At 41.8% G+C, this 14,280-nt stretch overlaps 2 protein-coding genes across 2 annotated transcripts in view; one reads left to right on the forward strand and one right to left on the reverse strand.

The window, feature by feature from the left end:
* The first annotated feature begins 1,184 nt into the window (after positions 1-1,184).
* On the forward strand, positions 1,185-3,908 carry LOC143220396 (actin-binding Rho-activating protein-like). The gene is made up of 4 exons (XM_076446051.1): positions 1,185-1,202; positions 3,048-3,178; positions 3,257-3,506; positions 3,801-3,908. Exons 1-4 carry the CDS (start codon positions 1,185-1,187, stop codon positions 3,906-3,908), a joined length of 507 nt encoding a protein of 168 aa, XP_076302166.1.
* A 4,725-nt stretch (positions 3,909-8,633) lies between these two features.
* Positions 8,634-14,280, reverse strand: part of LOC143220395 (calcium-transporting ATPase sarcoplasmic/endoplasmic reticulum type-like) — a 42,144-nt gene continuing 36,497 nt past the window's right edge. Inside the window, exon 13 of the mRNA XM_076446050.1 lies at positions 8,634-8,662. Within this exon, the coding sequence (XP_076302165.1) occupies positions 8,634-8,662 (29 nt within the window). The remainder of the gene's footprint in view (positions 8,663-14,280) is intronic.

Raw genomic sequence — 14,280 nt, forward strand, 5'->3', positions numbered from 1 at the left:
AAAACAGTGGGGCAGAATGACGAAAACAAAGTACAATTAATGATACAAACATCTAGTAACTGACACCCTATTGAAGTATTTCAAGAAAGGAAGGGTGAAGAACAAAAAGTATCGGCAAAAGCAAGAAGTGGTTCTCTGGAGAACGCAAACCTGAGAGCATTAGGGAGACTTCAGTTGGATGATGCAAACATCATCAACATCTGAAGAAGATTCAAGGTGAGGAAGGAATTGCAGGAGGGTTAAATTGGCTTAGAAAACTAGACAAGGCAAAGAGAGCAAAATAGAATAGAGAGAGGTTAATCTAAAATCTAAAAACGATAACTGAAATAAGATAAGACGCACTAGAACCGTGTATCTAGCATGGGGGATCAAAATGACTCGTTTCGAACATTTTATTTTCGCGATTGCTGAAAATATGCAGCTGCTTTTGGTAAAAATTATGCCGATTTCTCTTCAAACAGGGTCGCAATTAATTAATACCAATCGCATGCGTTATATTTAAGTACATAGACATATTATACATTATGATATTAAGTATACAGACCGATAGTTCAAGCGTGAAGATATGTCGCGTACAGACGTTTAAACCAAAGTCTGTTGAAATAAAGATAACACGAGATACAGCTTTTCCTTGATTCCGGACAGTTTGGACGAGGCACGCGCGAGAAAATGACCATCGACCACGATCTGCCAGTTGTAAATTTGCAAAGGGAGCAAGATGACGAGTTGCCTCGTCGGTGGAAGCACGTGCTCGAGCGATAAGTCAAGGCAAGAGGGATGGTCCGAACGGTCTCGCCGATGCCGAAGAATTATCATTTCCGGTGTGCTGGTGTCGGCTGACGCGGCGCGAATTCCCGCGGAATTGGCTCCGAAACGCGGCAAATATTTCGACCTGCGGAATTTCTTGGTGGGAGCTTTTTGACGTAGCTGGTATCTTATAAAAAGACGCGCGGCGTCGCGACGCTGCAATTCGCACACGAGAGACGTCGCGAGAATAGTCCGCGGTCCAGAGGAACCGGTCACACGCGATTTCCATCGTGTTTTCCCTTTTATCCCACCGTACAGTATTAAACGCACAGCCTGATCCACATTTCGTCGGTTTCTGTCTCTTCGCCTAATCGCTTCCGCCTCGTCTGTCATCTTTATCGTACCTGTCGGGTGTTGCAACAGTTGACGGTGAAACCATGTCTTCGGTGATGTTTGTGAGTATCCTACGAGTGGTTTATTTATCCGCTTGGCGTGGATTTCGAGGTGGCTTCTCAGCCGCGACAGTGAACTTGAACATAGCCGGAAATAGGCTAGAAACCGACCGTCTTCTTCGAGCTGTCGTGTGTTTACGTTCCTTCCACCACTGAACGTTAGTCGCTTCTTCTATTCCCCATCGATTTAAGTCGAAATTTGCATGCTTCGTGAATTTACTTTTGCGTAACTTTGTGCTTTGGTATTATCTATTTCTATCTCTGTTTCTCGTGTCGTCTTTAGTTGACTCGACGAAGAATTAAAATTCTTACGAGTCATTTTAATTTTGCCACTTTTCGTGTATTGTATAACTGGTTCATCGATTAACGATACCAGTGTACTACGGAAGTTTGAATCTCGAAGAGTCCAGATATTTTACATGGATGACAGAATTTTGATTGCCAGAATATGGCAGTGTTTCATCGAGAATTGTTTAATGAAATTCCTCTTGAGCGTTAAAGAAGCGCCGGTAATTTTAACGTTCATTGATCACTTGCTCGCGTGATCATTTTTCCCGATTCACGAAACCGATTCAGGTGTCGAGGTGTCGAGTATATGCGTTCCCGGCGGAATTTGTCAGGATGCCATCCAGGTGTCTTTTATGGCCAGGGCCGGTCTTTAAATGGTCCAGGCTGGCCATCGTCCAACATCGTTGGTCAAACTCACAGTGGCATCGTGGTCTGTCTAGCTGTTGCCTCGAGTTCTTAGTCTGCTCTACGAACTTCCATTAGCTCAAGAAACTCGAGATATCCTTTACCTTCCTCCATGGATGTAAGTGGCGCTCATTCGGAACACCGTTTGTAAGTGAAACTGCTTCGAAATTACTACGACATGTGTCAATATTTGTTGTTCTCCTGTGTCCCGAGATAAAAGCGTTTAATTTCTTATTACGTTATACCATTACGTCGTATTACAGTGTAATTCATCTTAGGTTTTCAAAGATTGCAGTTAATCCAAACCGAATCTGACTCCAGCAATTTAATTCTTAAGAAATCGGCAGAGAGATTTCTGCAAAATAAAATGCTTCCGAGTGGCCATTGGCTTAAAACTGACACGACCTGGTGATTTTTGCATCGCGTTATAATTGACCCAAAATTGAAGCCGCGCATTCTTGGCATTTCAACGAGACAAATATATTTAAGTGCGCGCGAGGAAGAAATTGCCGTTTCTGCTAATCGAGGAAAATGTTGTACAGTGAAAGTGGTGTATAAAATTTCACCGAGGTGGCATTAACATCGTTGATCTCCTTAAAAAAATGACTAAGCGCTAATAATTCAATTACTAACCGGAGTGATTGTACGTATATTCGCTGGCACGTCGTATCCTCAAGCTGCTTTCACGGTTACGCGAATCGAATACTTTCTCAGCCAGATAACTCGAGATTTAGAAGCCTTACTGTTATTCCCAACAACGTTACACCAGTTCTTATTCGGCTACGCTGTGATCCGCTCGTCGACGTTTCTTTCCTCGCTTTTCAACAGCTCCGTATATTTCACAGTTCTCTCTTCGTCGTAAAGACACTCCGTTTCGTGTATTTTACTCGCTGTTACGCGAATATTACGAACCGATACACCTTCGTCGTTTTGTCGCATCGAATTTCGTTCCCTCGACTAATTTCGTGACTTGACAAACTCATCTAGTGAGTCTGAATAAAGCGATCTATCTATCTAGTATGAATATCGGAGCGAGCGAAACGAAATTAATTTTGACGAATGTGGACGAATGATCGAGAAATGCGTGTCTTATGACAATATAAATTCTGAGATTGATTAGAATCCGACGATTCAACGTTTCTTTCTCCGTTACAGGAATCGCTCAGCGACAAAGTGGCGATGTTCGACCAATACGCGAACAAGCACAAAGACAAGCAGAGCAAAAATCCGTTCACGTCTGGCGTAAATCTCGAGAAACGGACATTCTCGAAGGAAGAATATGGCAGGTGAGGTCACCTGGAATATTTTCGGATTAATTGCCGCGAAGCGTGCAATAACGGTAATTGGTTTTTCGTCGATTTCAGACCGGAAGCTGGCTCTTTGACAGACATCCGTGGCCGCAAAGCCACGGCGCACATTCTGAAAGAGGTGCTCGAACTCTGCGAGATCATTCATCAAGAGGGCACACCGTGTCGGGACCAACCAGAGGTCATCGCGATCACGTTTGGTGATTTATTCAACATTTACACCCACATCAGCGACAAATGCGTGGGTCTTCTGCTGAGAGCCAGGAAACAGAAGCTCGTGGAGTTTGAGGGAGAAGTACTGTTTCAGGTAAATCATTCGTAATTGCACCGCTGGAAACATTTCTTTATTAATTAAGAGACACGACTCATGAATTTCTGTAATTAACGGTGAGAAATTTTGAGAACCGATTAGCGATTTATCATAATCGGGTTAACGAGGAAATCTGCACGGTCGATAAAATAGTTTCAAAGTGGAAAATCAGTGCTCCGTTTTATATATTTCGCGCTAAAAGGAAAATTGTTCTCCCATTCCTTTAAAGAAATTCCTACGACTGTGACCACCAAGGGGTTAGTAATAGCAATTGCAATTAATTGGTTACAGAGACGAGACGATGACGTGCCGATCTATCTGGTGAAGCCGATCAGGGAAATTCGCGAATCGTTCAATCTACGGTTAAAAGAAATGGCAAAGGAGACGTCGATAAGTTAACGATCACCTTCCTTTCCCGATGTTTCCGTTCTTCGACGAATAATTCCACGTTGAGGAGTCCCCGATTCAACACGTTACCCTGTATTTATTTTACAACACAGCCGTAGAAGTACCGCGAACGACCATTGTATATTTCTTAAGTTTTATTCGACGTGTAACTGAAACGAGTGAGTGAGGCTGAAACTGAAGAATGAGCTGATGTAGATGGGTAAACGAAAGGACAAATATGTACAATGTGATATTTCCATAGAATTATTAGAAATAAAGAACCTTTTATAACAAAATATTCCCTTACCAAATTTCTCTCTCGAATCGATATCGCGTCTGAGAATAAACTCGAAGCTTTGCCAATCCTACCAACTTTTAAAGAGAATTCGTAGAAGCAACATATAAAGAGCGTAAGGGAATTAAATTTTAGCTGAACAGATACGAATGAGAATAAAATAGGGTGTCAGTCGCTGTGTTGTAGATTGGTCGAATAAAATGCAGCTGGCTGAAAAATCAGGATCAGTGGCAGACCATTGGCTCCGTTACTTCCAAACCTTTATTCGTACAGAACCGTTCACGTACAACATTAAAAATAACGCAAGGTTTGTCGCCGTCTTTTGGAAGATTACAACCAAGTTTCTCGACGTGTACTCCGACCTCGAGCGAGAACGATTAGGCAACGTCCTTTGATTTCGCGTAACAAGGGTTATAAACAACTAACACGGCGTCCATTCCGCTAACACACCGCCATTGTCTTTTGCAATCGAATTGTCCTCGATACTTTTTATTACCTTTGTCTTTCAATAATCACTTTGACAGCGTGCTTAACTTACATTACACTAGATTTAACAAGATAATCATCGTCTCTTATTAAAGATCTCGAGAAGTTCGCGTAAAGCTTTAATCGCTAGTTTGAGAAGTAGTTTGAAAAAGCGGTAACAAGTGACGATACGTGGAGGGTAGATACAGAAAGATAGAGAGAGAGATAGAGATATAGAAGAGTTAAAAACGGGGTTGAACGATGGAAGAACTCGAAAAGTTTATAATTCGTTAAACGATATCAGTTTTACACGCTGCAACGCGTTTCTCATCGGCTTTGGCCGATACCGAACCGAGCGTGTTTCAAAAATTGCCACTTTGTTACATAGTTTATTTAGCGAACAGCGTTTAAAGCTTGAAATCCCTAGAGAATTTACTCGCAGTTGCTGGTACTTGTTAAAAATATGCGACGGTTCGCCTTAAGGATAGCATTTTATAATATCGAGTTAATCCGCACCTTTAACCGACCAAATTAATTCCGAGAACATTCCCTTCCTGTTAAGTGTTTAAGTTCATCTTTAAGACGCAAGACTCGAATTGGTTATTTTAATTCTAGAAACAACGCGCTCCCCGCTTGGGATCTAGCTTGGCCAGCGGGATATTAATTCCTCGCGAAACGTCAGGTAAAAAAACTTGCAAACAACTACGAGCCACTGGCTCTTCCTGGCACAGACAGCGAAATTAATCGTTTCGAATTCCGCGTCGCGTTCGAGTTTCAGACTCGTCGTCGGCGTCGCGACTCGATGGATAACGGCCGAGATGAAACGCAATGAAATCAACGAAACACACTCCCACGGACGTTCTATCGTTCCCTCGTGCTATCCAACGCTGTTACTAGGACGGAGAGAAGATAGGAGACAGAGAGAGAGAGAGAGAGACGAGAGAAAAAAAAGGAAAAGAAAGAAAAGAAAGACGAAGATCCTGCCGGCGGTTCGAGCGATAAGAAGTGGGAGGCAGATGGAAGAAAAAGGAATCGAGGTAAAAGAAAGATAATTTTTTTTCTTTTTTTCCTAACAATCAGAATATTCACAGGCAGTTAAATTCCATCTTAATATTAAACCAATAAACTCGAAATCAGGAAACGAAGGTGAGAAAGAAAAGGCACAGGGGGGAACCGGGTTTCCATTTCTGTCGATTCGAATCCTTCTCGCTCGAGAGGCGTCCGTTCGACTATTCGAGAGGTCGCTCGGGCCACGACTGTCTGTGCGCTTTCTTCACGAAGAAAAATATATGTATATATATATTTAATGTCTCTTAATCGTAATAATCAATTTCTCTTTAAACATCGCGCGTGGCAACGTATCTCTCCGTTGCCCTTTTATGTACAATGGTTAAATCTCGTGAGCTTCGCCGACATATTTTTTTTCCCTTCTTTTTTTTGTGTGTGTGTGTGTATATTTCTTTTTTTTTCCTTTTTTCCTTCTTTCCTCCAGTGGCGTAAGTTTCGCGAGTATCCGGAAGCTTCTCCGCGATCGCTGTGTGCCCGTTTGGAAAACGAATCATCGATCATGATCGCAAGAACGACGACCGTCTCGCCGGAAGCCTCCGTTGAAAGTTACGCCACTGATCGGAATACACCGTTTATTTATATATATATATATTTTTTAAAATATTTTCTTTCACTCGTCCTAAAACGCGTACCACTCGATCCAACGACAAAAGGGAGGCAGGCAACGCTTCTTCGATGGCTTTCACTGTCTCTCCATCGTTTCCGCAGCCGGTTTCGATGCGCGTTAGTCTTCGTCGATCTGGTGCCTTGGAGACTTCCCCTGCTTGGCTTCTAAGATCGATACCGAACACGAGAACGATACTCGGGCTCGTGGTTGGTACGCCCTGGTTGGCAGGGAACCGAGGATCATCGTGACGATCATCGCGACGATGATCTTGGCGGAAACGCATGGGACGCACGTTCTATCGTGCTCTAGCGTCCTGGCAGACGTTCGACGGTGTCCATTGGACCGTTTCGTGGTTACTGGAGTATTTTTTGGATAGGAACCTTGAACGTATTTCAAGGGAAAGTCTTTCCAGGTGACAAACAGGCGTGATACTTTCTCGTTTTTCTTCGGTAGAAAATATAAAGTGTCTTTAAAGACGGTGATTGTTAGCGATAAGAGTACACGATTAGAGAGAAGAAACGTAGTATGGAAATTAAGAGAGAGAGAGAGAGAGAGAGAGAGAGAGAGAGAGAGAGAAAGATCGAAAAAGAAAAAGAATTGGAAAGAAGAAAGAAGAAACTAGGAGAGAAACAGAATAAGGGAAAAGGGAGAAATAAGTGGAAAGAAGAGAATAAAGAGATGCGAGATATATAGACACGTCCGGTGACGAGTTCGCCGATTAATCGGACAAGAGAAGAAAACAAATTCCTATTTAAACAATCGGATCGAAAGAACCTCTTTCCTCTTTCCATCCGATTTAATACCTGACCCGTTTGTCTGTTCGGAATCTCGAACCACGACTTTTGGATCAAACTTTCCAAACTCTTTCTCTCCACGGTGTCCTCGTTTACCGACGATACGATACAACGCGATACGACTATGTACACTCTCTACGCGAAGAGCAAGAAACACGGGAACGAAGTTTGCCCCCGGAATCGAGGACGATGAAACGGAAAAGCAGTAGCAGCAGTGCTTGGCGCGGTAGCCAGGCAAGGAAATGGAGGTTTGCAGAGAACGAGCGACCTATGGCATCCCTGCATAGCGTGGATTTCACTGAAAATCGTGGAGATTCGCGCGAGACCCGTCTGGTACCTCTCCGCTTCCGTGCCTCTGTCTCCCGTCTTTCCGCTTCCGGCCGTGCTCGCTCCTCTCCCGCGCTCTCGTTACCTCTTAGTTTCGTGACAGGATTATATCGTTACTGGTTAACATTCGCAGAGGGATTTTGTTGCCAACGGCACACGGCGAGACAGGCCTAGGCTCACTTGTCGACCACCGTTTCCCTTACTGCAACATAACACGGGCACATATCCATTAGTTCGATCCTTCCCTAAACCGTCCCAGACGAATCCCAACGTGCCCCTTCGCGATCCATGGATCTCTCTGTTCCGATCGGACGTTCCCTGCCGTTTCTCTTTCGGATTCTCCAAGCCCAGTGTCCCAAACTGACGATCGATCGTGTGCGTCTCCATTTTCTCTTCGTCAAAGCGACTTTTCTCGATTTCCATTGCCCTTTCTGCTCGAAAAAACGCTCGCACCGCCGTGGATCACGGGTGCTCCCCCTTGTCCTCTATGAATCCGAATCTCTCTCACTCTTTCTCCGAACATCCCTCTACTAGGGCGTGGTCACTATATTGAGCATAATCGATGGAACGAGTATAGCGAGGAATATTCCAAGGTTCCGAAAGTTCACGAAATTTCGCATCATCAGGGGCGCGCACGTAGCACGATTGTCTTTTCCTAATGTAATTAACGTCTTTTTTTCGTTTTCTTTTTTACGTCGCGGCAAGAGGAGAATAACAACGCGGATCCGAGTGATCGTCGAAGGAAAACCAGCAACGATAAACGCGCGAACGCAGCGAGAGAACGAGATTAACACCCAGGCTCAGGATATCTCGTCCGTGGTCCGGGAAATTCGCTAGAAACTCGCCATACTCGTTCTACCAGAAAGTACACGTTGCTCTTAACGAAAGAGAGAGAAAAAAAAAGAGAAAAAAACGCGTCCCCGCCATCTTTTCGTTTGCCCGTTTCATTTTCTCTATATACGACTCCTATGCTGCTCTGTATGTTTGTGTATGTATTGTGTGTACATATCGCGTGTGTCCGTGTATACGTGTCGATAGTGTCTCATAAAGATCTCTGTTCCGGCTCGATCCCATCGGTCAACTTGCGGGTTGTTGCTTGGGTGGGTGTTAAGTGCCATTCTGACGATTTTTCTCTGTGCCCGGACTGATGTCGATTTTTCGTCCTATCTAGTCCCCGAGCTTTATTTCGGCGGCGTCACAGGCGGTGCCACTGAAAGCATACACGCATAGCGTCGATTAATCATCGAGAAATCGTACAACGGGGAACAAGAATATTGTTCCCGGATACCTTAACAACTCGGTCGTAATGTCCGTGTTACGTTTTCTCCTATTTTCTTCCTTTTTCCTTTTTCAAAGGCTACGAACGCGGTACGGGATCACGCGTGTTTCTCACGGATCGTTCAGATTCGATAATCGCGAACAAGGATCTTAACCCTTTGCACTCGACGATATTTTGGCTAGAGTAAAAATTCAAACAATTTTTTTTATATAAAACTGACGATATTTTCGAGCGATGAATATGGAATCGTGTAGTAATTAATATCGTTACATTATCTGAAAATTTGATAGTTGAAAGTCGCCTCTCGAATGCAAAGGGTCAATTGTCAGATCGTTTAATCGAAATACCTTTACGTTTTGCAGTTGTACCGTCTTTCGTTAACGCATTGCGCAAAAAGTACTATTGAAAACATTTTTCCGTACAACGTGAATTATTCGGATTCTTTTTATTCAAAAACTGAACCGATACGGCTACTTCTTCTCTGTTTATGGAAACTATATCGTACGCGACAAATACGAGTATTTCGTGTTTCAAATGCAATGCGTTAAACGAAAAATCGTATTCTACTGTACGAAATGCGACTCGATTTTTCAAAGGAATCGATCGTCGGAAGAAAAGAGGAAGTACTCTGGAAGAAAATCAACTACCAGCGAATCGTCAACTCTCGATGTTCTTTTCAAGCGAACGATAATCGCTGTTTCACTGTAATTACAAATCGTGTCTCTTCTCGTTTCGTTGTCACAGTTTCGTCAAATACGTCGTGTCTCGTGGTGTTTTTCACAGGGCGACAAATAACAGGACATACATTATCCAGTAGGAGAAATAACGGAGAAAATGAAACTGTTACCTGATTGGTCCACGCATGGAGCGGAGTCTCTCCGATCGTATTGGTTTTACTCAATGACTGAATAGTTTTCACACACCAGCAGGCAGGAGTTAGCAAAAAAAAGTGTGTCGGGGACAACTTCTTCGATTAGGAGTAGCTTTTTTTTTCCGGTTCATTCCAGGCCAACACGACAGTTATATTGGTATTTTGTTGACTTTTGTCTCTCAGTTTGCTTTCATTTGTCCAGAGGATGCATGCAAAAATTCAAACAACAATTTCGGGGAGGGAACACAGAATGGCCGTGATGATGACGTATAATATAACGCGAGATGGCTGTGGCTGTTCCAGCTCCGTCCTTCGCCACTTCTTTGCCACTTCCGGTTGCACGAGGAATTTCGGATCCATCCGACGATATCCGTACGTTCGACCGATAACGGAGCGATCTTGCGATCCAGATTTCGGTAATTAAGAAAACGGTAGAGATCTCGGAGTGTCCATAGTGTCTTTGCAAAGGCTTTCGGGACGCTTTACGAGCGAGAGCTTTCTCTTTGTGCTTCCGCTTGGAAATGAAAGGTAGATAACAACAATTGAAGTCACTTCGAGTGATCAAAGTCGATCGAAGACGGTCATGGTCTTCGTTTCTCAAGCGAAATACGATCTCGACGAGAAAAAGAAAGGATAACGAAATAAAAATAAGAGGAGATATTTTTCGGAAAAGTACCATGCACACCCAGAAATCGCTGACAGTGGGAACTAAAGAGCAAAGGTGGTGGCACGATCGAGGATAAGGTGTGACAATAGTGAGCGATGGAAAGGGGAGCATAGTCGCAGGCGTGAATGGATATAAACACTTATTACAGTTCACATTGTATTAAGTGTTCGATGTTCGTACACGCGGCAGATGCCACTCTGAAGCGAGATATACCGTATTCTATCCAACGACCTCTAACTCGTAGTACTAGGCCGATCGTCGAAACTTTGAATACGCATTAGTAACACATCGTTTTTTGTATCTTTCTTAATATTCTCTTTTTTTTCCTTCTTTCTTCTTATTACAACAAGTAACACACTACTACGTCGGACCTTCGCTAATCGTCGTCAACGAAACGAATCGTAGCCGCGATAAATATTACTTTCACTTATAATTGTTCCTCCGGATCGAACCTCTGTGTATCTGCGATTGTGTATATGCGTACACGAATAAATAAAACGAACTGATAAATAAACCCTTTTTTTTTTTTTTTTTTTCTTTTCACTAACGGCAGATGAAAATACCTGTTGCCTATAGATCGACCGGGGTGCTTCTGTTAATTTACAATAGTCGATCGACATCGGTATACACGTATATGTACATATATATATGTGTATATATGCATAGAGAGAGATTGTTCTGTTTCACTGCGGTCTTGCGAATAATTCGCGATCGTTAATGACTCTTTGTATCGTTGTTTCTCCGTGTACATGACCAAACCTCGTCCCGATTATTCGTTAGACCGTGAATGTACTCGGGTCTAATTAATTAGGATCATCACACCGTGGCTCGCCACAACGTGCGTCTGTGGCGATGATAGTATGCATCAAAAAAAATCATTCAATGTAATCGCACTCTCTATTATAAGTTATTAATTATTATTATTATTAATATTATTCTTATTATCTTATTATCATTAGAAATAGGTACTTCCTGCACGAACGATGCAACCGTGGTTTCATCATCGTAGCTTTATCGTACTAGATTAGGTTAATCGGAGCGTTAGGCAAGCTTTGCGCGATTTTGCGCGATTCGCAATACAAGAAACGCGAAATTTTTGGTAACTTTACTCTCCCTTTCTCTCTCTCTCTCTCTCTCACTCTCTTTCTAGTTTTTAATTTTATCGTTGGTTAATTCGTTTCGAGTTATATCTCCTTCGGCTATGGAAGGTAAGGGGATTGATGTTATGGTTACAGGACAGGGGGCAGGTGAAAATAGATATTTCCCGACGGATTCCAAAATAATTTCTCTTCCGATCGTGAATCGAAGGAGATACACGCTCGAATACGCGCGGATCATGGTTCCGATCCGCGCGAATCGCGTGGCAATTCGCTTGCCCAACGCTGCGTTGGCTTTCTCTTTCGTCGATGGCACTCTACTGCTCCTTGGTTTCTTTTCACGATCTTTTTGAGGAAAGAAACGGAGAAAAAAGAAAGAGAAATGTAAACAAAATAGCGATAGAACGAAATACCATCCACACAATATGCAAGTACTTACAAACGTTCGAAACGTTGAGTGAACACAAGAAAGTACGAAATTTCTCTCGTCAACGTTCATTGAGCGTCGGTGAAGTGCTGTCAGACCGTGCCGTTTTTTTTTCTTTCTTTTTAATTACTTGTTTTTCCCATTTTTTTTTTTTTTTTTTCTTTTTTTTTCGTTTTTCAATTGTATCGGCACCATGATTTTCGCCATATCTTTATACCCATACGATCACACGATATTCGAGGAAGGAACAAAGTTAAATATTTTGAATGAATTCTCTGATTGTTTCGACTATAACGTTCCGCGCAGAAATGTCGAAGAAGATCGTGCCGATACGTGGATCGATATCTCGCTGTACAAAAAGTAAATCTCGTTATTTCGAATAAAACACACGAGTTAGTGGGTATCATCAATGCGTTGAAAAATACGTTCCAGAAGGGAGGAAAAGGAATGAAATAAAAGAGAAGCGTGATCTAGGGTGAGCTTACGCTCGAAGACTGCACCCCAAGTACGTGAACAAATATATCATACAAAATCTTGTCGGTTTCTTTACGAATCCTTGCTTCACGGATCTGATTAAGTTTAGTTATGCCTATACCAAAGTAGTATCACACCCTAACCGGTAATTAATATATAATATATATATATTTATATATATTACACAAGTCGTAACACTGCGGATGACGCTGTTTCACGCAAAATTAAATTAGTTATGCACTCGTCGCGCCGAACAAACAGTGGACACACAAAAGGAAAAAGAGAAAGAGAGAAAAAGAGAAAACGTTCTCGCTTCGGCTTTCTTTTTTGAACGCAAAAAGTACGCAAACCGCTCCTCGGGGCCACATCATCAGTCTTGTTGCGTTTGCACGTGGTCGAAAAGCGGTTCTCCGATTTATACTCTTCGCCTTCATCTCTCGCAAAAAAAAGATTTAAAAAAAAAAAAAAAAAAAAAAGAAAAACAGAAATGAAAACACGGCCCTCGACTCGGCCGAACGATACTCTATGTTCGTATCTTCCTAACGTCGTACGATTTATAAAACCTCGAATGAGAGAAATGACTAAGAGACAGGAGTTAGATGCGTTAAACAGGCCCACGTATACTCGTGACAACACCGGATTTTCCATTTTCGCATGTGGCGCGTGTGTACTCAATGGTGATTTTGAACTCGAAATCTCGCTCAATACTCGAGCACTGTTACATACATCGTTAATATCAACAGTGAGAAATAATAGAGGTGGAAGAAATGAATATCTACACGGTTCTCTTGGGTAACGACCTAAACAACGTTATAAATTTCAACATTGTTCAGATTTCAATAACTAAGAATCAACCACTAAGAATCAACGGATAAAAGTGAACAAAAATTATAAATGAATTTAACTTATCGCGTACTATTGTGAATGAATTCCTATATTTTCTTAAATTCATTGTTATTAAACCTTTTAGGTCTGTCATTAAATAATGAACGTTTATGACGGTGGCAACTCGTTCAAAACTCCTTTAATATTATTTGTCTAACAATGTATACGTTCGTAGAGACTATTATTCAAATTTATTTAAATTATTATCCTCTATTTATCTATTTCCACAATAAAAGAGCTGTGTCGGGAGTTGGCAATGTTCTAAATCATTTAGGAACGAAGTGCCCAGTCATTTTCGCTAATAGGAACGAAGATGTATCTTGAGAACGAGCATCTTCGTGTTCATATCACCATATTGAGGAAGGGAAAACATTAATATGACGAGACACGGACTGCCAAAGACAAACTAATAGTGCATTGTTTAATTTTCTTTCTTTCTTTAGTATCTTACACGCATGAGTCGTTGGAGTCCGTGTCTGGTAAATTAGTGGTATTACAAATTGTGTGGCATTAATCGGTTAGAGATACATAAATTACACCCGATAAAGGTAACAGAGTGGATGCAATGATAGTGCAAAGATGTTAGAATAATCCTGCCGTGCTGACGTAATTGAATAATAAAGATTAAAATATACGTAAATTTTTGTGTTTTACTTGCACGTAATTGAGGTTGAGTTTTATTTGAACTAGGCAAAATATCGTATAATTAATAAGACCGTAAAAATGAAACAGTTAATTGAGTATCATCGAAGAGATAGGTGTAGCACAGCAGGATTCGCTAACCGTTGACAGTGATTGTTCTACGAGGTGAATTTTCTTTTAGTTAGGATGTATCATCGGTAATACACTTGTGCATGCAATTATTCGTCAGGAAGGAAGACATAATAATAGATAGGTTCAAAGGTGAGATCCATTAATTTCGTAACTTCATGCACAATCTTTGCGTTGACATTTCAGCAACGGACTAGGCAGTTCCAGTTTTGACGTCTTGATTGAAGGGGACACTCCGGATGCTGGGAATTAATGAACAACAACCAGTTTTTTAAAATAAGCAACAATACAAGCGGTTAAGTGAATAGAAAGATAAATAGCGAGAGAAATAAATTAAGAGTGAAAAGTATAAAATAT

Source organism: Lasioglossum baleicum, unplaced genomic scaffold (assembly GCF_051020765.1).
Source record: "Lasioglossum baleicum unplaced genomic scaffold, iyLasBale1 scaffold0895, whole genome shotgun sequence".
Classification (NCBI taxonomy): Eukaryota; Metazoa; Arthropoda; class Insecta; order Hymenoptera; family Halictidae; genus Lasioglossum; species Lasioglossum baleicum.

Coding starts and splice junctions, on each gene's coding strand:
- LOC143220396 (XM_076446051.1), top strand. Junction 3,179..3,256: donor TCGAAGGAAGAATATGGCAG/GTGAGGTCACCT, acceptor CGTCGATTTCAG/ACCGGAAGCTGGCTCTTTGA. Junction 3,507..3,800: donor AGGGAGAAGTACTGTTTCAG/GTAAATCATTCG, acceptor AATTGGTTACAG/AGACGAGACGATGACGTGCC.